At 40.8% G+C, this 24912-nt stretch overlaps 1 protein-coding gene across 1 annotated transcript in view; it reads right to left on the reverse strand.

Moving 5' to 3' along the window:
• Window positions 1-1484: 1484 nt before the first annotated feature.
• LOC120020971 (tumor necrosis factor receptor superfamily member 10A-like) overlaps window positions 1485-24912 on the reverse strand; it is a 33925-nt gene continuing 10497 nt past the window's right edge. The window contains exons 2-10 of the mRNA XM_038964643.1: window positions 17789-17960; window positions 16431-16562; window positions 13517-13628; window positions 8436-8569; window positions 7262-7354; window positions 7099-7157; window positions 6471-6776; window positions 5984-6020; window positions 1485-4491 (exon numbers count right to left, since the gene is read on the reverse strand). Coding sequence (XP_038820571.1) covers window positions 4190-4491; window positions 5984-6020; window positions 6471-6776; window positions 7099-7157; window positions 7262-7354; window positions 8436-8569; window positions 13517-13628; window positions 16431-16562; window positions 17789-17960 — 1347 coding nt within the window. The 3' untranslated portion in view covers window positions 1485-4189. The remainder of the gene's footprint in view (window positions 4492-5983; window positions 6021-6470; window positions 6777-7098; window positions 7158-7261; window positions 7355-8435; window positions 8570-13516; window positions 13629-16430; window positions 16563-17788; window positions 17961-24912) is intronic.

A 24912-nucleotide genomic window follows, 5' to 3' on the forward strand; every position in this document is an offset into this window, starting at 1 on the left:
ATTTACCTATATAAACACCGGATGACTACTCTGCGTCTCACAAAGACACACCCACACCATCACACCTCCTCCTTAATGCTTCACGATGGGAACGACACCTGCAGAAAGCATCCGTTCACCTACTCTGCGTCTCACAAAGACACGGCGGCTGGAACCAAAAATCTCATCAGACCAAAGGACAGATTTCCACCAGTCTAATGTCGATTGCTTGTGTTTCTTGGCCCAAGCAAGTCTCTTCTTCTTATTGGTGTCCTTTAGTAGTGGTTTCTTTACAGCAATTCAACCATGTAGGCTTGATTCACACAGTCTCTGCTGAACAGGCTCCTGAGTGGTGCAGCGGTCTAAGGCACAGCTTCTCAGTGCAAGAGGTGCCACTACTGTCCCTGGGTCGAATCCAGGCTGTATCACATCTGGCTGTGATTGGGAGTCCCATAAGACGGCGTGCAATTGGCCCAGCTTTGTCCTGGGTAGGACATTGTAAATAAGAATTTGTTCTTAACTGACTTGCCTTGTTACATTTTTAAAAACAGTTGAGAGGTGTATGTTACTTGAACTCTGTGAAGCATTTATTTGGGCTGGTTTTTGCGACTGCACTTAAAGAAACTTTCAAAGTTCTTGAAATTTTCCGGATTGACTGACCATGTCTTCAAGTACAACAGTAAGGTATTTGCTTTTTTGGGGGGGAGGGGTTGCACACACACACACACAAATATTAGTCAAGGGACAATCTTATCTGCCCACCATCTCAGTGCACTCTTCGGCACACTAGCTCTGGTCCAGGACATTATGTTCACCAGTGTTGCTTGTGCAGCCAGCTAGTACACAATAGCAAGCTAGTTTATTGAAATTAAGAAACAAATAGTTCATCAATTCTCTGTATATAACAATATTCTTAAATACTTAATAATACGCCATTCTTTCACACATTGTTGTATAATATACAAAACCACTGAGTGTAGTATTAAAATAATTTGGAATTAATTATTCAAGTTATTCAGTTTTGAAATACAAAATATGCAAATTACAAAATGACATATTGGTTTCCTTACCCTGTAAGCCATCTATGGACAAGGTATGACAGCAATCCATGCCTTGGTTTAGCTTCCCTGGCACTGTCTCCACATGCTAATGTTTTAGCATTTGTGGCACCAATCCCATTGAAGTGATATTAACATTTTCCGCACATCATGTTCAAATTATCTCCTGTATAAGTGACTTTGTGGAGCTTCACAATACACCTTAGATACTTTTAGATTATTTGGACATGATGCAACAAAAAAACTGCTAATATCAGTCCAATGACTTGAATGGGATTTGTGCCACAAATGCTAAAATGTTAGCATGCGGAAATATTGCCAGGGAAACTAAACCAAAGCATGAATTGCTGTTATACCTTATGCTTATAGTGTAAGGAAACCAATGTGTCATTTTATAATTTGGGTAAACTATCCCTTTAATACAAGATTCAATACAAAAGGCAAAGATGGGATATTTGTACAAAATGTTTATTTCAAATGGACATTAAACAAACACAATGGCTTTGACACATTCTTATCTGAAATCCAGACACTAGCAAACAATTGTCTAAGGGAGAAAATGACTTAAATAAGGAAAACGTTTTTGAGCTACGCAACTAAATAAACAGAAGCGAGGTGTGAGACCGCCACAGCGCAAACATGATATGAACGCCAATGTATAATCCTTACTCCTAAAAGTTCATAAAAAAAGAGCCAAAATCAGTCTCAAAGGTAATATTATAATGGAAGAGGTGTGTTAAAAAAGGTTTGTAGAAAAGCATTATGAAGAATTAGAAAAAAAAGGTCCATAGAAATTGATGCAGGCTGTTTTTTCATTGTCCGTCAATAGATGGCAGTGCCAGCACTGTAGCTTCAAATCTGTCAGCTATAAAGAAGAATTCTTCGCTCTTTTACATAAGTGTAGCCACTAGAATAGAGGGAAAAAGGGGCTAAACCAAGTTGAATGTGCTCATACTTAGTAATCATATACTAGTACTTAGGTCTAACAATTAAAACCACTTAAGGCCTCGCTTAGTCTATTCTACGTATTTTACTTCACACTTCATTCGGTTCCTTCAGCTTTAAGGCTTTTCTTTTTTGTTAATAAAACTCTCTCTCTATATATATATATATATAATGTGAAGCACATAAAACCACTCTTGGTAATGTATGTACAAAGGACGCTACAGGAAATAAACTTGGACTTTTCGAAAAATAAAAAAGAACTTGGACTTAAATATCCAGAAAAGCTTTCCTTCATCTTCTTGACAGAGCCAAACAATGAGAAACAACGTGATTTGCGTACCTGTATATTCATGTCTTTGTTGACATGTATAAAGGAGTCCAACTTTTTATCAATACATTATTACCCTTTTCCCACTACTGAGCCAAACCGAGCAGAGCTATACTGGACAATGTGAAAAGTACAGTGTGAATCAGGCAGAAAGAAAAATGTTTTTCAATAGTCCACAAATGTTGAGTTAAGCATAATTACAAGAGCCCCAACACAAAAGTGACCGTATGATGACCACCTTGACTGAACAAGAAACTCTATGTGCAGAAATGGCATATATACTGTAACTATGAACTTCTTTGACAGTATGTGCACTGACTGAACATAGTCTTTGATCAGTGTGGCGCCATCGAGCAGGACAGGATTAACCCCAAATGCAGTTCAGCCACTCCTGTCTGTCTATTTGATCTCAGTCATGTTGTCCTCTAGATAAATGTAGTCATGATAACGTAGCAACACATTACTGCCCTATTTAGTTTTCCAGGGTTGCTGTGTTGGTAAATGAATAAATAACGAAACGTAATTATCATCCGTTTAAAATAAATATGTCAATAAATAAAACAGCTATGAAACCTTGAGGGCTCTGAGTGTTTGTGGGAAATGTTTGAGAAACATTTGACTAACAAAAGAAATAGTTACGGAAACTCCTTCCAACAAGTGTTGCGTGAGAACGCATCAACACTGAAAAACGAAATAACTAACAACGCAGTCTATAAAACATTCAGTTTAGTCACTTATGCATTTTTTTTAACATCCTCGCCCTTGCCTGCACTTATACACTTTAAATGAGCCTATGGCACGTTTTAAATCACAAACGAATTCTGAAACTTCAAAAAACAAAACAGTAACGGACTACCGTATAACACATATTTACACACAATTATGCAAATATTAAAATGGACCATATCTAACTTTGGCTAAAATACTTCTAATATGGTCATGACTCATACCAACCTGCATTTTAAACTAACATAGTACATTATGGTCTGTATTTTACTGTAATTTTTAACAGCATTATGCTTAAATGGCCTATCTCTACCTGTACTTTAAACATATAACCTTCTGCCTAATATGGGCATTTGTTACCTGTAGCTCTAAACCCTACACGTGCCAGAGGCCAGTGCATCAAGTAGACGCAGTATCAGTGACATAGTGGTTGCGTTCCCTTGCTCAGACGTTACATGCATCAACCAATGGTTGCGTGCCACGCCATCAACTGTGTCATCGACTGACAGATTGGTATAACATATGTTGTGATTAGCTGATACTTAAAATACCTATCCAGGCATTGTAATATCTGGCAGGCGTCACCAACGCCTGGGCATAGGAACGCGCAAGCTAATGCCACTCCTACAAACCAGTGTATGTCCCTGTCCCAGGGTTCGGTATTGGCCTATAAGCCATGTCAGTCGCTCAGAGAGAAGGGGTGGGGCGTAAAATCATGGAGGTCAAAGCTGAGCTCCAGACCCACCCACTGGAAAACAACATCAACATCCATCAACAACATCCAACTCTTCCACCATTTTATGTTTTTGTTTTGTTTTAGAACACCATGAAGACCGGACACACCAGGCCGATAATGCTATCTTCAAAAGAAAACAAGGTCCATCTCCAAATCCTCCATTTTGTTTTTTAGGTTTTGTTTTAGAAAGCACTGGCCTTTAGGCCAAATACACCAGACCATATTGGCAGATATTCAAAAGACAACATTGTTTATCTCCAACTCCTCCATTGATGTTGTTTTAGAAGCACAGGCATATAGGCAGAATACATCAGGCCAATTAGGCCGATAAGAGTTGACGTTGTCTTTCATCAATGTTTTTTATTTAATCTCAATCCACACGTCTCTGACGCAGCGCCCCCCAGTGGGCTGGGGGTGTCAGGGCATGTCTGCGTGTTTGTAGTAGCCCTTCTGGATGGCAGCGAAGGCAATGCTCTCAGCGGAGCGCCTCTGGTCCAGACTGAGAAGGGCCTGGAGCAGGGCGTTGATGTCCGCCTTCAGGCCCTCCTTCTGCATCCAGTTCTTCAGTAGGTCATACACCTTGTCGCCAGGGGGGGCACTCTCCGCCATCTTGATGTGGTTGTCATGGACGCCGATGTAGCGAAAAAACTTGTTGTGGATCCGCACGTCCAGGCACTCATCGAAGAGGTCAAAGCTCTTCTTCAGGGACGTCTCATCCCCTGGGGAGAGAAAGGAGAAATGGTACCTTGGTTCATTGTTGCTGATATCAAAAATAGGGGAGTTTTTCCCCCTTTCCTGACCACCAAGAAAATATGGGCTCTAGTTATAGACACTGACTAAGGTTCAAACTTTTTTCCTGAACCAGTCACATGATCAGGAAAACAACTCCCACCCATTATCTTAGAAAACATAACTCTTTATCATGATATTTCCTTTTAATGATTATTGCACTTTAAATAATTCATTTAAAAAAAGGTAAGCTGCAATTAACAATAATACAAGAGCATTCTGTAGATAAACATGTACAGTCCTGCACTGATTTAATGGTGCTCCGCATCAACTATTATCTATTTCAGAATCTGTGGCGGTCATTAATGTTTGTTGAAATGTATGTACGTCTAAATTGGTGGTTTTGTCTTTATTCCTCTCTTTTCTTTATGTTGAAGTTTGGTCCCAACCAATGTCATGACTTGTTTTGGGTCTATGTTTGTGGAATGTTAAGTTGTCTATTGCCTTTTTATCTGTATATTTGTGTATTGGGGTCTTGAGTGGCACAGCGGTCTAAGACACTGCATCTCAGCACTAGAGGCATCACTACAGACACACTTGTTCAAATCCAGGCTGTATCATAACCAGCTGTGATTGGGAGTCCCATAGGGCGGTGCACAATTGGCCCAGCGTTGTCCGGGTTTGGCTGGTGTAGGCTGTCATTGTAAATAAGAATTTGTTCTTAACTAACTTGCCTAGTTAAATAAAGGTTAAATAAAAAACGAAATAAAATGATTTAAAAAACATAATCTGTAGGGGTCTGTTCAGGCAGTGTGCTTCCCCTGTCACATTTTGTCCATTTTCTCAGCCTTACAATAGAGCTCCTTGTTAGGGTCCAAATTGTAAATTGTTGCTAACCTTATAGTGCCGGAGAGTTAACTCATAAAGCAATCAACCACTGAATACAGAGGTAACGAGGTTTAAACGTGGAGCCGTTAGTAAATAAGCGCTAGACACACAGAATTTACTTCAGGGAGAGAAACAAACAAAGCCAAGCTACATTGACTACATACTAGTATAGTTCAGTAGCACACACTGTACTAATTATATACCTTATAGGAGTTTCTATTCATCAAATTAAAATCATAGGATGAAAGGACCCCATATAAAATCCATAATTAAATAATGGATCAAATTCATGATTGTTTTGATTTTCTGAGGCCTGACTTTAACTCAACGGTATTCCGTCTCTATGGGGTGTATTCAGTGAGGTGAAATGCTCCGAACCGTGCATATAGAAATGTAACTAGTACACCCTATTTACCTGACAATCACACAGTATTTGTTCTACCCAATAGATTTCTATCTGACCGTTCAGTAAAAATTCTCTCTTCTAAACAGACCCCAGTCAGGACAGGATGAATGTGTTGTTAATGATGTGTGTGTGGAACCCCTCCCTACTAGGACCCGGCCCACCCTCCAGCTCTGTGTGAGGTCTCTTACCTTTCAGGGACACCAGTCTCTTCTGCAGAGGATCATCCTGAAACATGACAGAAGGAAAAACAAGAGTTAACCACAGCCCTTCTACAGACCACCAGGGGCCACCAGGGACAAATCTGTTATCCGTTTAGAAATATGTAAAATAGTATTAGTATTATGAAAGTCTGCCTTGGTTAAAATACTGAAAACTTTGATAATGTTATTGCACTTCTTAGGACATGTGTCTGTTGCAGGAATGCACAACTCCAGTCTCTGCCCTCTAGAACTGAAGTTGTACTCACATGATCTGGTGCACGTAGGGTTTGTGTGATTTTGTGTCCTAGGCCAAACCTAGCCCCAGGGTCCCTGTCCCTCTGTCCCCCCATCCTGCTATCGCTGTATCCCCTACCTTCCCCTCTCTGGCTCTGGTCCTCGTCTAACCTCCTCTGCCCCCATATCCCTCAAGCTCTCCTACCCCACAGCCCCCAACCATCACCCCTGCCTCACTCACCCTGGCTGTGGGCTGCAGTCTCTGGGCGGAGGGGCTGTGTCGGGGGGAGCTGCCCGACGAGGCTGCCCCGGCGGTGGGCAGGGCCGACAGGCTGGTCTGGGAGGAGCTGGTGGTGTTGGGCAGGCTGTCGCCCAGGCCCCGGTCCTCGTCCTCCCCCAATCCCAGGGGAGGGGAGGCCTTGATCAGGCCACCCTGGGTCTCCTGCAGCAGGGGACGTGACTCGGGACGGACCTCCTCACCCTCCTCCCCCTCCAGGCCAGCATTCTGGCTGTTCTGTCTCTCCTCTGCTGTGGGTCCACTCTCACCCTGAGGGAGAGATAAATAAAGAGAGGGAGTAAGAGAGAGAGAGAGAGAGAGAGAGAGAGAGAGAGAGAGAGAGAGAAAGAGAGGACGAGACAGAGAGAGAGAGGTGGTGAGGGAGATAAGGAGACGGCATGGAGAGCGAGTGTGAAGCATGGAAGTTCACTTAGCAGATCAAAGTACACTCTGAGACATTCTGAGAGGACGAATTAAAACATTTCACCACCAGAGATTCATATCAATCCAACAGACATATATTGATCTACACTGACGATATATAACATAACCCCAATAGCATAACTAAAGGGATAGAGATTGGAAAACTTACAATGGCAATCTTCACAATGTCATTGGAGTCACAGCGACTGTCTGAACCTGAGAGACAAACTAAAACACAAAGAGAACTATTAGAGAACCAATCTACAATGTTTTGAGTCAATATGTATTTCAATACACAGGAGTGGCAAGGGACATTTATTTTGGTTACTCACCTGGCCGAAATGTACATGGCCTCTTGATCCAAAGCCACACACCAATCACGATGAAGAGGAGGAAGAGCAAGAGCAGAATGACCAATGGCGTAACTTTTGGGAAGGGGAAATGAGGAAACAACCATTTAGAACATTGGTATTCAAACATTTTCAGCGGGGACACCATTTTTTCCGCCAGAATTCTGGGGACCCCATTTTTCCCACAATAATTTCTTGCGACCCCACCCCAAATCTAATGACACAACTTTAAAATCTGTATATTTAGATTTTTAAATCAACAAATGACCTTCAATTCATTGCATTTTTATCTCTTATCAAAATGAAAAGAAACCAATAAATACATTGACTCAATATAATTGTATTTTTCTAATTCTTTCTCAAAAACGTTTGCATATTGTCCCATACAATAATCTGTACTCTTAATTTGGTGTACATAAAATAATACAAATATATTTGGGGCGACCCCACTGCAAATCCCCCGAGACTCCACTAGTGGTCGCAACCCCGAGTTTGAATACCACTGATTTAGAATCATGTCACAGACACTTTACTAAAGTAGGAATTTGCGAGCATATGACATCAACTGTATGCTGTTCATTCTCTTTATTTGATTGGTCCTCAATAAAAATGATTCAGAGCCTATAAAACAGAGAGATAAAGACTTATGTACAGTGGAGTAAAGTAGTTACGTAAAAATACTTTAAAGTACTACTTAAGTAGTTTTTTGGGGTATCTGTACTTTACTTGACTATTTATATTTTTGACTACTTTTACTTTTACTACATTCCTAAAGAAAATAATGTACTTTTTACTGCATACATTTTCCCTGCCGCCCAAAAGTACTTGTTACATTTTGACAGGAAAACGGTCCAATTCATCCACTTATCAAGAGAACATACCTGGTCATCCCTACTGCCTCTGATCTGGCAGACTCACGAAACACAAATGCTTCATTTGTAAATTAATTTCTTAGTGTTGGAGTGTACCCCTGGCTATCCGTAAATAAGAAATAAAATACAAATTGTGCTGTCTGGTTTGCATAATATAAGGAATTTGAAACGTAAGTATATTTAAAACCAAATACTTTAGTATTTCATTTTCTATTAAGGTATCTTTACTTCAAACTCAAGTATGACTTTGAGTCCTTTTTCCACCACTGCTTATGTAGACCTACCTATGGTCTCTGCAGAGATGGGGGCGGGGGTGGGGATGGCAGTCGGGTGGAGGGTAGTAGAGACGTCCCGTTTCCTACACACAGTGTTGGAGATGGGGGTGCATTTCTTCACCTCCTCCTCCCCCGCTTTACACCTGGGAAGACAAGAAAAGAGATAGAGGAATTAGTATTTTATTCTTTGATGGGGCTAGTGTTACTTCAGTAGAGAATTGGTTCAAATATGACATAGTGCTAATCTCAGATCTGTTTGTGTGGTCTTGCCAACTCCTATGGTCATGCCAATGACCATAGAAGTTGGCTATACAGCACAAACAGATCTGGGACCAGGCTACTTTTAAGTATACCTAGTGGTGTGATCGCTAGACTGGGGTCTGGAGGTGTAAACAGGGCACTAAATTGTGACAATTTTGGTCGTATATGCTCCTAAATATTTTTTTGCGACCTGGAATTTTTAATTGTTGTAATGATTACGCGTCGCTGTACCTCTATTTCCTAGTGCCCTAGAGAAGAATGCGAGCGCAGATTCGTGACCGTCATGATTGCACCATTACTATACCACAGAGAAAATATGTCTGGGCGATATGGCCAGAATATCATATCACAATATTTTTATTATTTTTTACGGGATGATGGTATTTGACAGTATTTTATGTTTTTGAATAATACAAGTTCTAAATATGCTTAATGAGTAGTGCATGATCCTAGGGTGGACAACAAATACATTGTAAGTGGTATTCACTTCTTGACGCACGGATCCCTTTAACGGGATCATTTTCCTAAACAACCGCTGAATTGCAGAGCGCCAAATTAAAAAAAAATTACTAAAAATATTTATTTTCATGAAATCACAAGTGAAATATGCCAAAACACAGCTTAGCTTGTTGTTAATCCACCTATCGTATCCGATTTTGAAAATATGCCTTACAGCGAAAGCAATCCAAGCGTTTGTGAGTTTATCGATCACTAGACAAAACATTACGAACAGCTAGCAGCAATGTAGATTGGTCACGAAAGTCAGAAAAGCAATAAAATGAATCGCTTACCTTTGATGATCTTCGGATGTTTGCACTCACGAGACTCCCAGTTACACAATAAATGTTATTTTTGTTCGATAAAGATTATTTTTATAACCAAAAACCTCCATTTGGTGTTCAGAAAACCACAGGCTCGTGCCGGTCCTGAAGGGCAGACGAGGGCAGACGAAAATTCCAAAAAGTATCCGTAATGTTCGTAGAAACATGTCAAAGGTTTTTTATAATCAATCTTCAGGTTGTTTTTAACATACATAATCGATAATATGTCAACCGGACGGTAAACTATTCAATACTACAGAGAAAGAAAATGTCGAGCTACAACTCTCGGGCGCATGAACTAATCAAAGGACACCTGACGCGTTTTGATAAATCTCGCTCATTTTTCAAAATAAAAGCTTGAAACTATGTCTAAAGCCTGGTCACAGCCTGAGGAAGCCATTAGAAAAGGAATCTGGTTGATACCCCTTTAAATGGAGGATGGGCAGCCAATGGAACAGGGATTTTTCCAAATAAAAGGCACTTCCGGGTTGGATTTCCTCAGGTTTTTGCCTGCAAAATCAGTTCTGTTATACTCACAGACAATATTTTGACAGTTTTGGAAACTTTAGAGTGTTTTCTATCCTAACCTGTCAATTATATGCATATTCTAGCATCTGGGCCTGAGAAATAGTCCGTTTACCTTGGGAACGTTATTTTTCCAAACATGAAAATAGTGCCCCCTAGCTGAAAGAGGTTAATAGGGTTTTCTCTCTGTGTTTTATACTGTTCAATTAAACTTCAACCCAAAATAACTTTCTGCATTTCTGGATTTCCTTCAATCCATTTGTTATAATTCCCACACTGTACCACATCTGTTTTGTCTTTGTATGCCTCTATTTGGTGAAAAGTCACTTTTAATTTGTATTATTTATTATTCTCATCTATAACCATGTATTTTCAATGGATTCAATGGCAGTTCTTACTTTAGCCACAAGGGACTGATTTCTAGGGTGCCAGCGCTGCCTCAAAGGCAATATTCATAGAAAGAAAAGTACATGTGCTAAACCCGAAGCTCTTGTAAAATAATTAGCAGTTCTCAACTGTTAGCAGTCTATTACTATTTAGAGTTTCATCACTCAGTTATTACATTTATATAACATTAAACAAACCAGACATTTAAATACCGTTATGTAAAGTAAAGACAAAAAATCTAAACTGGTCCATACATCACCCTTACAAAAAAAGATAGCAGTTTTGAAACTGCAGTAAATGTGCAGTAATTGCAGTCGACTGTGGTATTTTGAACGCAGTAATTGCAGAATAACTGAAGTGGAGGTCGACCGATTAATCGGCATGGCGTGGCCGATTAATCTGGGCCGATTTCCAGTTTTCATAACAATCGGTAATCAGCCTTTTTGAACGCCGATTATGGCCGATTAAATTGCAATCCACGAGAAGGCTGACCACCTGTTACCAAGTGCAGCATCAAAAGGACCTTGTGGCTGCAAGGAGCCAAAGGTAAGTTGCTAGCTAGCATTAAACTTATCTTATAAAAAACAATCAATCTTAACATAATCACTAGTTAACTACACATGGTTGATGATATTACGAGTTTAACTAGCTTGTCCTGTGTTGCATATAATCAATGCGGTGCCTGTTAATTTATCATCGAATCACAGCCTACTTCAACTTCGCCAAACGGGTGATGATTTAACAAAAGCGCATTCGCGAAAAAAGCACAATCGTTGTACCTAACCATAAACATCAATGCCTTTCTTAAAATCAATACACAAGTATATATTTTTAAACCTGCATAATTAGTTAAAATAAATTAATGTTAGCAGGCAATATTAACTAGGGAAATTGTGTCCCTTCTCTTGCTTTCAGTGCAAGCAGAGTCAGGGTATATGCAGCAGTTTGGGCCGCCTGGCTCGTTGCGAACTGTGTGAAGACCATTTCTTCCTAACAAAGACCGTAATTAATTTGCCAGAATTTTACATAATTATGACATAACATTGAAGGTTGTAATGTAACAGCAATATTTAGACTTAGGGTTGCCACACGTTCGATAAAATACGGAGCGGTTCCGTATTTCACTGAAAGAATAAACGTTTTGTTTTCAAAAAGATAGTTTCCGGATTTGACCTTATTAATGACCTACGGCTCATATTTCCGTGTGTTTATTATATTATAATTAAGTCTATGATTTGATATTTGATAGAGCAGTCTGACTGAGCGGTGGTAGGCAGCAGCAGGCTCGTAAGCATTCATTCAAACAGCACTTTCCTGCGTTTGTCAGCAGCTCTTAGCAATGCTTGAGCACAGCGCTGTTTATGACTACAAGCCTATAAACTCCCGAGATTAGGCTGGCAGTACTATAGTGCCTATAAGAACATCCAATAGTCAAAGGTATATGAAATACAAATGGTATAGAAAGAAATAGTCCTATAATTCCTATAATAACTACAACCTAAAATTTCTTAACTGGGAATATTGAAGACTCATGTTAAAAGGTTTCATATGTTTCATATGTTTCATAAAAGGAACTTAAACGTTAACTTTTTTTACATGGCACATATTGCACTTTTAATTTCTTCTCCAACACTGTGTTTTTGCATTATTTAAACCAAATTGAACATGTTTTATTATTTATTTGAGACCAAATAGATTTTATTTATGTATTATAGTAAGTTAAAATAAAACTGTTCATTGTTCATTCAGTATTGTTGTAATTGTCATTATTACAAATATATATATAAAAATCGTCAGATTTATCGGTATTGTTTTTTTTGGCCCTCCAATAATCGGTATCGGCGTTGAAAAATCATAATCGGTCGACCTCTAAACTGAAGTGATATTGCACTGTTTCTGAAGTTACACTGCAAGAAACGTGTTATTTTGGACGCAGTATTTTCAGCATACTGCAGTTATACAGCACTCTAACAGCAATCTTTTTTCGTAAGGGCAATACCAGTATACACTGAGTGTACAAAACACTGCTCTTTCCGTGACATAGACTGACCAGGTGAATCCGGGTGAAAGCTATGATCCCTTACTGATGTCACCTGTTAAATCCACTTCAATTAGTGTAGATGAAGGGGAGAAGACAGGTTAAAGAAGGATTTTTAAGCCTTGAGACAATTGAGACATGGATTGTGTATGTGTGCCATTCAGAAGTTGAATGGGCAAGACAAAAGTCTTTGAACGGGTTATGGTAGTAAGTGCCAGGTGCACCAGTTTGAGTGTCTCAAGAACGGCAACGCTGCTGGGTTTTTCACACTCAACAGTTACCATCCCTTTGGAACGCTTTCGACAGCTATTAGAGTCCATGCCACGACAAATGAGGCTGTTCTGAGGGCAAACGGGGGTGCAACGCAATAGTAGGAAAGTGTTCCTAATGTTTTGTACACTCAGTGTATAGTAAAATACGGTTTGGCCACCTAGCCCGAGAAATGTCTTGTTTCCTAGCCCAAATCGTTCAAAAGTTCTACTCAAATTACCAGCGCTACGTTTTTTTCCTTCCATCACGCTTTGGCGGCCGTTATTACATTCATAAACCATGTTATGGGCCGTTCTAAAACTACTCGCGGAACATTAACCATTTGTTCACACCTTGTTCAGTCATGATACCTCATTAGCTAGGTAGCTAACAATCTGGTAATTTACCAGTATATCCAAACATTATGGGGCACAGAAAGAAAGGAAAGTGGAAAGCTTCTGACAGATCTCTTGCATGTCTTCACTCACTAGCTTGACGATCTTAAAGAAACTGTACAATCTCAATAGGAAATAGTGCTTTTTTCACAGTATTCCAAAAATGACTGTAATTTCAATGACAGGTATTTGTATCAACAGCTTTATAATAAACACATCTTTATAGACTTATTCAATACATATTCACTTCTAAAACATGCTTCAAAAGTAGCTGGAATTCTTATAGGCCCAATATAACCTGTATCTCAATCAATTTTCTACAATTTCTTGTGGTCCTAAATGTTATGTTGTGTGCCTAACTTTGATTTGTTTTTATTTAGAGGCCTGGGTGTAAATGTTTAAGCTGGCACTCACTTGGCACATCTCTTGCAGACCTCACAGGCCTGCTCTGGCACACAGAAGGTGCCCGCTTGACACTGGCACTGGGTGTCTGCTGTACTGGTACAGGGCACTGTCTGGCTCTGGTCTGTGAAGGGAGAGAGGGAGAGAGTACTAATATATTCTACATTCAATAACACAGGTAGCAGTTTATTTTCAGCTGGTATACAGTGCCTTCGGAAAGTATTCAGACCCCTTGTTATGTTACAGCCTTATTCTAAAATGGATTAAATAAAAAAATGTCCTCAGCAATCTAAACACAATACCCCATAATGACAAAGCAAAAACAAGTTTTTTTTTTTTTTTGTAAATGTATAAAAAAATCAATAAATACCTTATTTACGTAAGTATTCAGACCCTTTGCTATGAGACTCGAAATTGAGCTCAGGTGCATCCTGTTTCTAGCGATCCTTGATGAAGAGCGCTCTGAACCTCAGACTGGGGTGACGGTTCAACCTTCCAACAGGACAGCGACCCTAAGCACACAGCCATGACAACGCAGGAGTGGCTTTGGGACAGTCTCTGAATGTCCATGAGTGGCCAAGCCAGAGCCCGGACTTGAACCCGATCGAACATCTCTGAAAATATTTGAAAATAGCTATGCAGCAACGCTCCCCATCCAACCTGACAGAGCTTGAGGATCTGCAGAGAAGAATGGGAGAAACTCCCCAAATACAGGTGTGCCAAGCTTGTAGCGTCATACCCAAGAAGACTCGAGACCATAATCACTGCCAAAGGTGCTTCAACAAAGTAATGGCCTCCCGAGTGGCGAAGTGGTCTAAGGCACTGCATCGTAGTGCTAGCTGTGCCACTAGAGATTCTGTGTTCGAGTCCAGGCTCTGTTGCAGCCGGCTGCAACCGTGAGACCCATGGGGTGGGCGCACAATTGGCCCAGCATTGTCTGGGTTAGGGGAGGGATTGGCTGACAAGGATGTCCTTGTCCCATTGCGCACTAGTGACTCCTGTGGCGGGCTGGGCGCAGTGCACGCTGACACAGTCGCCAGGTGCATGGTGTTTCCTCCGACACATTGGTGCAGCTTACGGGTTAAGTGGGCATTGTGTCAAGAAGCAGTGCGGCTTGGTTGGGTTGTGTTTCGGAGGACGCACGGCTCTCGGCCTCTCCCGAGTCCGTACGGGAGTTGCAGCGATGAGACAAGACTGTAACTACCAATTAGATACCACGAAAAAAGGGTAAAACTAACGATTTAAAAAATATATATTTAAAAACAAAGTACTGAGTAAAGGGTCTGAATACTTATTGATATTTGTGATATTTCAACAACAAAAAATGTATGACCAAAAATTACTACAAACCTGTTTTTGCTTTGTCATTATGGGGTATTGTGTGTAGATTGATGATGGGAAAAAACTATTTAAGGCTGTAACCTAGCAAAATGTGGAAAAAGTCAAGGGGTCTGAGTACTTTTCGAAGGCACTATACATCACTAGGTTATTCTTATGCAATTACCTTGCAATATCCTTATTAGGCATTTAAAAAAATAAACACCAGGTATTTAGGGAACTGTAAGGTAAGGTGTAGTCATATGTTTATATGAGTCGGACCAATAAACTAAACCGATGCCAAGGTCAAAAATAGCCACTAAATTGACTGCGTTACTCAAAAGATCATAGTGCGCTCATAAAATCTTTTAAAACATTGACCCAACAAGAACCATAAAAAAACAATTTCACAACTTGTGAATGATAAGAAAATGAATTCTTAAGTAATCCTACAGAAAGTAACTTTGTAATATAGCTGGCTAAAGAAAAAGACTAACAAGATGATATAGTAGCTGGAGGATACATTTTCTTAGTTTCTTAGATGCTCTCTCTGTATAAGGCGTGAGAGACTATTTGATGAAAGCCTTCTGAAACATCATTTTTTACACCACAACTTAATAAAATTGTGCTTTCGAGAGAGAGTTTTAAGACAAAGATTTGTATGTTTACACAGTGTGGACTCTGAGGTGTGTATGCACTGACGCACTCATATAATAATGTTCTTTCTCAACACCTCAGTGACTAGCCACTGGGCACCGATGTTAGTTCACGTCTAGTTTTGATTTACAATTGGTTGAGTTGTCAACTAACGTGAATTCAACATGAAATCAACAAACAATTTCCACGTCATTGGATTTAGGTTAAAAGTTGAGTGAAAAAATGACTAAATGCCCTTACGTTGATTACTTTTTGCAAATCCAATTAGTTTTCCACACCATCACATTGATTTTGGGGGTTGAAATAACATGGAAACAACGTTGCTTCAACCAGTTTTGCCCAGTGGGGAAGAACAAAACATGTCAATCTCCTGTAACAGTAGTCTCCATAGTCTCTTTTCTTTGGGTCAGGCCTTTCGTTTGGCACAAAGACACACGATGTGGGAGACAATACAACACAACCACATCCAACTGCTGTGCAAGGTAATGCAACCACACACACGACTCTCCTGAGACAGGTAACAAACAATCTGCATTCAGTGTGTGTGAAACAAAACAACAAAGACCCACCCACATATGCCATGTAATACCACTGGATCATATTACCATGGAGCTTTTAAGACAGGGAGAAAGCCACAATGTATTATTCTGCCCTCTCTGGAACAAAAGTCTATCAAGTTAAACTGTGATTTCCCAATGCTCCATGAAAAGCCTTCCAGAATGGTTGTCTACCTTGGTTAATAGTTTATGAATTGGCAACAGACAAAAGAGAGGGTCACTCTGCTTGATTGACCAGAAATAGCTAACTTCATGTGAAATGGAGAGTCTCTTCTTATAACGACACAAACTTGTTGTAACACAATCCTTTAAGGACAGCTAAAGAGGGCAGGTAAAAGGTAAAACAACAAACAACAGTTACATGACTACAAATACAAGTCAGAGGACTCCATTACCCATGCGACAGTGGGTGCAGGGCAGGCAGCGGTTCATCCCGTTGGAGTGTTCTGTGTAGGACAAGCCATGTTCGCAGGGCATGCACGTCCCTTGCTCCATGTCCCGGTCGCACGCCCTCAGCATGAATGTACCTGTCGACCAATAAACCAATCAATTAATAAAAATTGTACACAAATACAAATACTCTGTTATAGCCTTTTTAATTGTTTTATTTAACCTTTAACCAAATTTAGGACAACTTTAGCCTGTAGCATTTCTTCGAGTAACACAGAGCGTGGTGTGCTTACGTATGTGTGTGTTGTGATGGTAGTGTGTGTGTGTGTGTGTGTGTGTGTGTGTTTGCTAACTGGCATGGCATATGTTAACTTAATACTACGGTAGTGGTTTTGTGTCTACTTTCTTGATTGTAAAGTAACATTATAATTTTTCGTGCTCTGTTCATCCATGCAATGCTTTAGGCAGCTTATTATCATGTGTTCAGAGAAAAGATACTATCACACCAGAAAGAGAGGGAAAGAGAGTGAACGAGGGAACGAGGGAGCGTGAGAAATGTACAGAGGAAAAGCTTGAAAAGGTCATTGGCATTTCTGACTAACTAGCTACAGATAGAGGCAGTGCAGTTAGCGACTTATCAAAATGCTATCTTATTGCAGCTAATTTACTAGCGTACGTATTTCAACTATGGGTGTATCTCTACGCCTAGGCCTGTCTCTTTCTTTCTCTATCTGTCTGTCTGCCTGACTGACCCAAAAGGTCAAAACAGGTAATCTAATCCGAAAAGTATTCGCTAGCTTGCTAATGCTAGCAATAGTAATAGCTTGTTAGCAATAGCTTCCTAGCAATAGCAAGGACGCTAGTACTGCTATAATGTCCTTGGCTCATTCCACAGCGCTGGCATCAGTAAGGCAGTGGTTCAGTTTTAATGGGACTACTTCCACTTTTAAAACAAACCCTACTCCCTGAATGTTTACTATTGGGTTTTGTTAAAAAGCATGGGTTGGGTTCCCAGCTGCTAGCTTGGGCATGGGTTCTGCTTTGCTATCCTCACATATTTGGCATTACTCTGACTCTATAAGAACCTGTCCTAAGGCACAGACTCTAATAGGAACCATGTTAAAGAAGCTGTACACCCAGTCCGAGTTACCTTCTCTCTGGAATGCCTGCTTACAATTTATCATAAGGACTGGTTCTATATTGGGTTCTTGGTTCTGTTCATAAGGGGTGGTTCTAGTTCTGGTTCCGGGCTCAGGTTTTAGAAACTCAGTTTCGTCTGGCCTTGACTGATAGCCTGGCAGTGTATAAGACCAACATTCTCGCTTGGGTTCTAGATCAGGTTTTGGGACTGGGTTCTCCTTACCAGCCTGGCAGTTGAGACAGCAGAGGCCCTGGTGGAGGTACTGCTGATTCTCCACACAGTTTTTGTGTTGCAGCGTTCGGTTCCTGTCATCGCCGGACCACTGGGTCGCCACCACGCCATTCAGCTCTGCCCCACAGCACACCAGCCAAGAGCACAGCAGGAACACCACCACCTAGACGAGAGAGGGATGGAGGGAGAGAGAAGGGGATGGAGGGAGAAAGAGATGGATAAGAGATGGATGGAGGGGGAGATGGAGGAGAATTTCATTTATTTATTTAACCTTTAGTTAACCAGGCAAATCGATTAAGAACACATTCTTATTTACAATGATGGCCTGGAAAGAGATGATTGTCAGTGCAGCAAGAGAGAGAGAGAGAGAGAGAGAGAGAGAGAGAGAGAGAGAGAGAGAGAGAGAGAGAGAGAGAGAGAGAGAGAGAGAGAGAGAGAGAGAGAGAGAGAGAAAGAGAGAGAGAGAGAAAGAGAGAAAGAGAGAAAGAGAGAAAGAGAGAACAGGAGGGAGGGAGGGAGAGGTTCACATTGCCAGGTTCACACCCACCCACCCAGAGGACTGTATATGTTCTCGTAAGAAACCTTGTTTGAACTATCTGATCTGAACATCTGCACAGGAAAGCCAATTAGGAGAGCCGGCCGGAGTTAGAAAACAGGGACAGAACAACATAACATGTGTATGTACACAGTAGGGCTGTCCCCGACAACAGAAAATCTTGGGCGACCTAAGTCGTCTGTTCTTTCAACCAATTGATTGGTCTACATTTTTAAACGTGTATTTTTCCATATATAGATACACCCTATGTGTTTTAATCAAATCAACTATATGCATTGAGCTTATCTAATGCTTTAAGCTACAGTTTGATGAAATAAGACAAATGCCTCAAGACACCGCCAGAGATCTAGATACCTGACCCAACTATTCTCCTCCCTCTCCTGCTGGCTTTCGCAGATTCTGACATTACTCTCCTGCAGTTGCCGGTAATAGGCTACACGAGGAGTCGGCAACCTTTCTCATGTGGAATGCCAATTTATCTTACCATTTCTACCAATCTGCGTGTCAGTTATGGTTTTCAAATGCACATTTTCGTGAAACAGTTCAATTTAATTTAGAATATCTCAAAACTATTGTCATGTGGTTAATCAAAATTCTATCCAAATCTAAATGAAAATGATACAAACCGAAAAAGTTACTTCTATTGCCATTGCCAACTATTCAAAAATATTCTGGGCTCTCAGAGTTTTCCACCCAGTGACCTCGGGACAGACACAGCTGTAGGCTATTTGTGCAAGGAATAAGAAGTGGTGCTTGACTTAGGCAGGAGCTCACTGGAGCTGAGTACCGGCACCTCAAATGTTCTACTGCTTGAGCTCCTGCACCTAAATATAAACAGAACCAGCACCCAAAATGAGTACCGGAACCTATTTATGTCCAAGTCAAGCACTAATAAGAAGTAATAAGGTAGGCCTATTTTATGACGTTTCCACTGGATCAGGGCATGACATTTTTCACTTTCACGCCAAGTAGTTATCGAAAGGGAGAGAACTGGAAAGATTTTTCAAAAACATTGAGGAAATATTGTAATTCCCAATGAATGTAAAAACAGATATTATTTGCTTGCTGTTTGAGGTGAAGAAAACCTTACTTTGAGAAGCTCCACAAGTCATTAGTGGTGGTGCATTAAACCAATCAGAAATACTATCAGATCCCCAAATGGGCACAAAAATATACCTACATTTGCTCGCAGGCCAGGTAGCCTATAGGTCTACTTCTATGCGAGCGCATCCTTACTCAACATTGACAGGAGTCCTCCAAATAAAAGACAATGACTAAATTGCCAAAACTCATTTTCTATAGGATTGAGGTCAGGGCTTTGTGATGGCCACTCCAAAACCTTGACTTTGTTGTCCTTAAGCCATACTTTGGAAGTATGCTTGGGGTCATTGTCCATTTGGAAGACCCATTTGCGACCAAGCTTTAACTTCCTGACTGATGTCTTGAGATGTTGCTTCAATATATCCACATAATTTTCCTACCTCATGATGCCATCTATTTTGTGAAGCGCACCAGTCCCTCCTGCAGCAAAGCATCCGCACAACATGATGCTGCCGCCCCCGTGCTCCACGGTTGGGATGGTGTTCTTTGGCTTGCAAGCCTCCCTCTTTTTCCTCCAAACATAACGATGGTCATTATGGCCAAACAGTTCTATTTTTGTTTCATCAGACCAGAGAACATTTCTCCAAAAAGTACGATCTTTGTCCCCATGTGCAGTTGCAAACCGTAGTCTGGCTTTTTTATGCCGGTTTTGGAGCAGTGGCTTCTTTCTTGCTGAGTGGTCTTTCAGGTTATGTCGATATAGGACTTGTTTTACTGTGGATATGGATACTTTTGTACCTGTTTCCTCCAACATCTTCAGAAGGTCCTTTGCTGTTGTTCTGGGATTGATTTGCACTTTTCGCACCAAAGTACGTTAATCTCTAGGAGACAGAACGCGTCTCCTTCCAGAGCGGTACAATGGCTGTGTGGTTCCATGGTTTTTATGCTTGTGTACTATTGTTTGTACAGATGAACGTGGTACCTTCAGGAGTTTGGAAATTGCTCCCAAGGATGAACTAGACTTGTGGAGGTCTACAATTATTTTTCTGAGGTTGATTGGCTGATTTCTTTTGTTTTTCCCATGATGTCAAGCAAAGAGGTACTGAGTTTGAAGGTAGGCCTTGAAATACATCCACAGGTACACCTCCAATTGACTCAAATTATGTCAATTAGCCTATCAGAAGCTTCTAAAGCCATGACAAAATTTTCTGGAATTTTCCAAGCTCTTTAAAGGCACAGTCAACTTAGTGTATGTAAACTTCTGACCCACTGGAATTGTGATACAGTGAATTATAAGTGAAATAATCTGTCTGTAAACAATTGTTGGAAAAATTACTTGTGTCATGCACAAAGTAGATGTCCTAACCGACTTGCCAAAACTATAGTTTGTTAACAAGAAATGTGTGGAGTGGTTGAAAAACGAGTTTTAATGACTCCAACCTAAGTGTGTGTAAACTTCCAACTTCAACTGTATATTTGTTACTGCTCAACTAAAATAATTTCGGTCGACCAACTGCCTAACGACCAAACAGTCGACGAATTGGGGTCAGCCCTCATATACAGGTTTACACCATGTACTGGTTTTAAATTAAGGTGTGGAGTGTGGAGTGAATGAGTCATTCAGTACAGTTGAAGTAGGATTCTGACAATGTTGAATGGCCAGGTGGCATCACTGTTCTGGTGTTCAGAGAAGATTCAAGGGTTAAAGACATGAAGGGAGTTAAAAACAGATTGCATTTGTCACAATGTTGCTTCCATCCCTCTCCTTGCACCAATATTTTTTTTTTTACACATAGACAAACAGACGCTTATGAGAGTTCAAAGCTCATCCAAACCATTTCAACCTATTCAAAATGTCATATTGGTTAAACCTATTGTCTTGGATGACCATGATCCTCCCTAGTAAAGAGATAAGATATCTTATAGCTAAAGCTAGCACGTTGCTGCCTATAACAGATTGATTCCCATCATCCCAGTAATCCATTCATGTGCTAGATAATAACAGGGCTTGCATGGATGGAGGGACAGAAAAGAATACGGCAGAGGACTTTAGTGTGTCCCCCAGGCACGGGTGTTTGTTCACACACCTTTTCATCGTGTCATTGTGAGAAGGCCCTATTCACGGCCGAACAACAAGCTTTAGTTCCTCTACTTCAAATGACCCACATTCTTAAAGCCGGGCTCTTTGACTGGGCTGACATGCGACACCACCACAAACCGCCTCGGACGTAACGCGAACCTTCCCGTGTAAATGAGCGGCCTAGTTTTGGGAGGTTTTGGCTCTCTTGTACCCCGCCTTATCCAATCACCCTCCGACCCCCATACCTCGCACACAGGGCTCAGTTTAATTGAACCCATCATTTTTAGGCAATAGCTCTTTTATTTTTCCCATGGTCAAATTAAATCACAGATATATGGAAGTCACTGAGCACATATACATGCATAGAATAATTTCATTATTGTGGATAGTCAGATTAATCTAATAGTTTGTTTAAAATGTTTACGTGCTTTTTAAGAACGATTTCCCTAATAATCCTGTTTACATGGACATGTCTGAAATCAAAAACTTTTGTTAATGCAGAAAATCGCCTAATCAAAATAAACATTCTACCACAGTGACCATGTTATTTTTGTGAAGCCTATTTGATTCTGAGAACGGACGTATAACGTTTCTGTGTGAAAACTATTTCTAAGATGCATACTTTCAGTTTTTCGAAACTCACTTCACTCGCGCATAACAGGGAGACTTGAGCTGCCGGTGTGGCACAGGTGCAGATCAAATACACCGCTGGAACGCCATTTAAACTGTTTACATGTCCTAATAATTTGAACGATTGTTTCGAAAACCAGGAATTTTAATTGGCATGCGCTTACTTTGATTTTGACCTTATGCCGATGAAGATAAGCTATGTAAGGTGTTTACAAGACTATTTCCATTCTCGGCCTACTGCCATAATCAGTTTAATATTGAATTATCAGTGTGCATGTAAACATACAATTTTGGGTACTATAACAAAAAAAAGTATAGTACCAATAGTAGGTAGACTTTCCTCAAAAGGTAGAGTTACCGTTTTCAGAATAAGTCTGTGTGTGCACGGGCAATAGCTGGTAAACGAAGACGCTGGAGAAACATACACTCTTAGAAAAAAGGGTTCCAAGCGGGTTCTTCGGCTGTCCCCATAGGACAACCCTTTTTGGTTCCATGTAGAACCCTGTGTTCAACATGGAACCCAAAACAGTTCTACTTAGAACCAAAAGGGTTCTGCCTGGCATCAATAAGGGTTCTTCAAAGAGTTCTCCTATGGGGACAGCTGAAGAACCCTTTTAGGTAGCACTTTTTTTCCTGTGTGTAGCAACGGTTGCAATGGTATTATAAAACTCCACTTTGTCTATGACAACCAACAGAAGCTCATCATAACACACCACTTCTTACATGTGTCTCTTGGGGTCAATCTTCTGAACCAGGGGCATTCCTGGAACACTAGTGGGTTTTGACCCCTGACTAACAGACTGGAGTTGACTTCTGACTAACAGACTGGAGTTGACTTCTGACTAACAGACTGGAGTTGACTTCTGACTAACAGACTGGAGTTGACTTCTGACTAACAGACTGGAGTTGCCATCTTGTCAGACTGAGGTTGACTCCTGACTGACAGGCTGCTGTTGATAACAGAGTTGACTCCTGACTCTAAGCTCCTGTCGCTCCTGACTTGGTTCTCTGGAAGGTGGTCATGTCTTGATGTTCACAGGGAGTTTCCTGCTGTGCAGCCATCAAGCCTCTTGATGGCTCTCTCCTTCTCCCCCCTCCCACCTACTCTCCCCGTTCTATCTGCTCATGTCAGACTTTCCACAGACACAGGGAGGTAGAGCGGAGGGGCCGACGACCGGCAGAGCACTCACAATCACACCATTTAGCTTTATCCAAACACAGAGCCTCTTCACACCTACTACACTTTTCATAAAAATACTGTCAACTGCACATATTACTCAAATGTAAACTTGCATACTTGCTAGGCATCGAGCAGTACGAACAGAATTGTCTCGTTGAGCCAACACCTCTACAGTATAAATGGTCAGAGCAGAGCAATGTTTTTGAAACAGCTGAAATGTTGACATTTTCCTAACATTTGAGACTTGTTTTATTGAGTTTTTACCTGCAATTGCAGTAACAGTCTGTTACATTCTGAAATTGCCACAGTAGCTGCCGGCTACACTGAGCCACGTAAAACTATGGAAGCCCATCCCCAGCAAAAACATGTAAAATGTAGATCATACAAATAGGATATGTTGTAACAATGTATGATGATTTCAGAGGTGGCACCACAGGTCCCAGAGTGCTGGGGGGAATCTCTTTCACCACTCTGCTCCACAGACTCTCCTTCATATCTCGCAGTGGGAATAGGGCTATTGTGAGAGAGAAGAGACAAAGAGACAAGGGAGAGAGAGCGAGAGAGAGAGAAATTGCAGGCACAAACAGAGAACAAGCGAGAGGGAGAGAGGATTATAACAGCTTGTAAGATTGTATAGAGGGAGTAAAAGAGTTGAGTGTGACTGAGGCCGTGTGAAAAAGAAGGCAAGCGAGGAAAATGACAGTGTGCAAGTATGTGTTAATTTTCTGAAATTTGTGAGAAGGAAAGAAGGAAAAAAGGAGAAAAACACAACCAGGGAAGGAGAGAGGAGAGCTTGAGCCATGCATTGGAACCACATCATATAAAAAGAAGTAGTGAAACCATGGCGAATCCCACAGACAGTAATCAGGCTTGCTTAGAAGGGTAACCATGGTTATGTGCCCAATCAAAAGCCAGGTGGCCTGTCTATACTGGAAAGAACACAAACACACACACACAGGACTGCTGAACGGTGACATAATTTCCTGTCTGAGTGCATTCTTGGGCCTGTGGATCACTAGATTCCGCCATTCAGCAGCCATCCCATCCTCACAGACAAACCTGTTCTTCTCTCAGCAGTTTATAGGCGCCCCACAGAGGGAAAAGTTCACTTTATGGGGAGGAATATCTAACAATGGAATTTTCCCATTGAGCCATGTCCATTAGAGTGTGAGAGTTTCTTGTGTGACTGAGGTTTGCTGCTCAAGTGTTGAATTGGGAAAAAGCAGTCGTGAAAAAGGACCCAATTGTCATACTTGAGTAAAAGTAAAGATACCTTAATAGAAAATGACTCAGGTAAAAGTAAAAGTCACCCAGTAAAATACTAACTGAGTAAAAGTCTATAAGTATTTGGTTTAAAATATACTTAAGTATCAAAAGTAAAAGTAAAAATAATTTTAAATTCAGGTGCATTATATTAAGCTAACCAGACGGCACCATTTTCTTAATTTACGGATAGCCAGAGGTACGCTCCAACATTACAACATAATTTACAAACGAAGCATGTGTGTTTAGTGAGTCTGCCAGATCAGAGGCAGTAGGGATGACCAGGGATGTTCTGTTGATAAGTGCGTGAATTCTTTTTAACGTTACCTTTATTTAACAAGGCAAGTCAGTTAAGAACAAATTCT

Source organism: Salvelinus namaycush, chromosome 26 (assembly GCF_016432855.1).
Source record: "Salvelinus namaycush isolate Seneca chromosome 26, SaNama_1.0, whole genome shotgun sequence".
Taxonomy (NCBI): domain Eukaryota; kingdom Metazoa; phylum Chordata; class Actinopteri; order Salmoniformes; family Salmonidae; genus Salvelinus; species Salvelinus namaycush.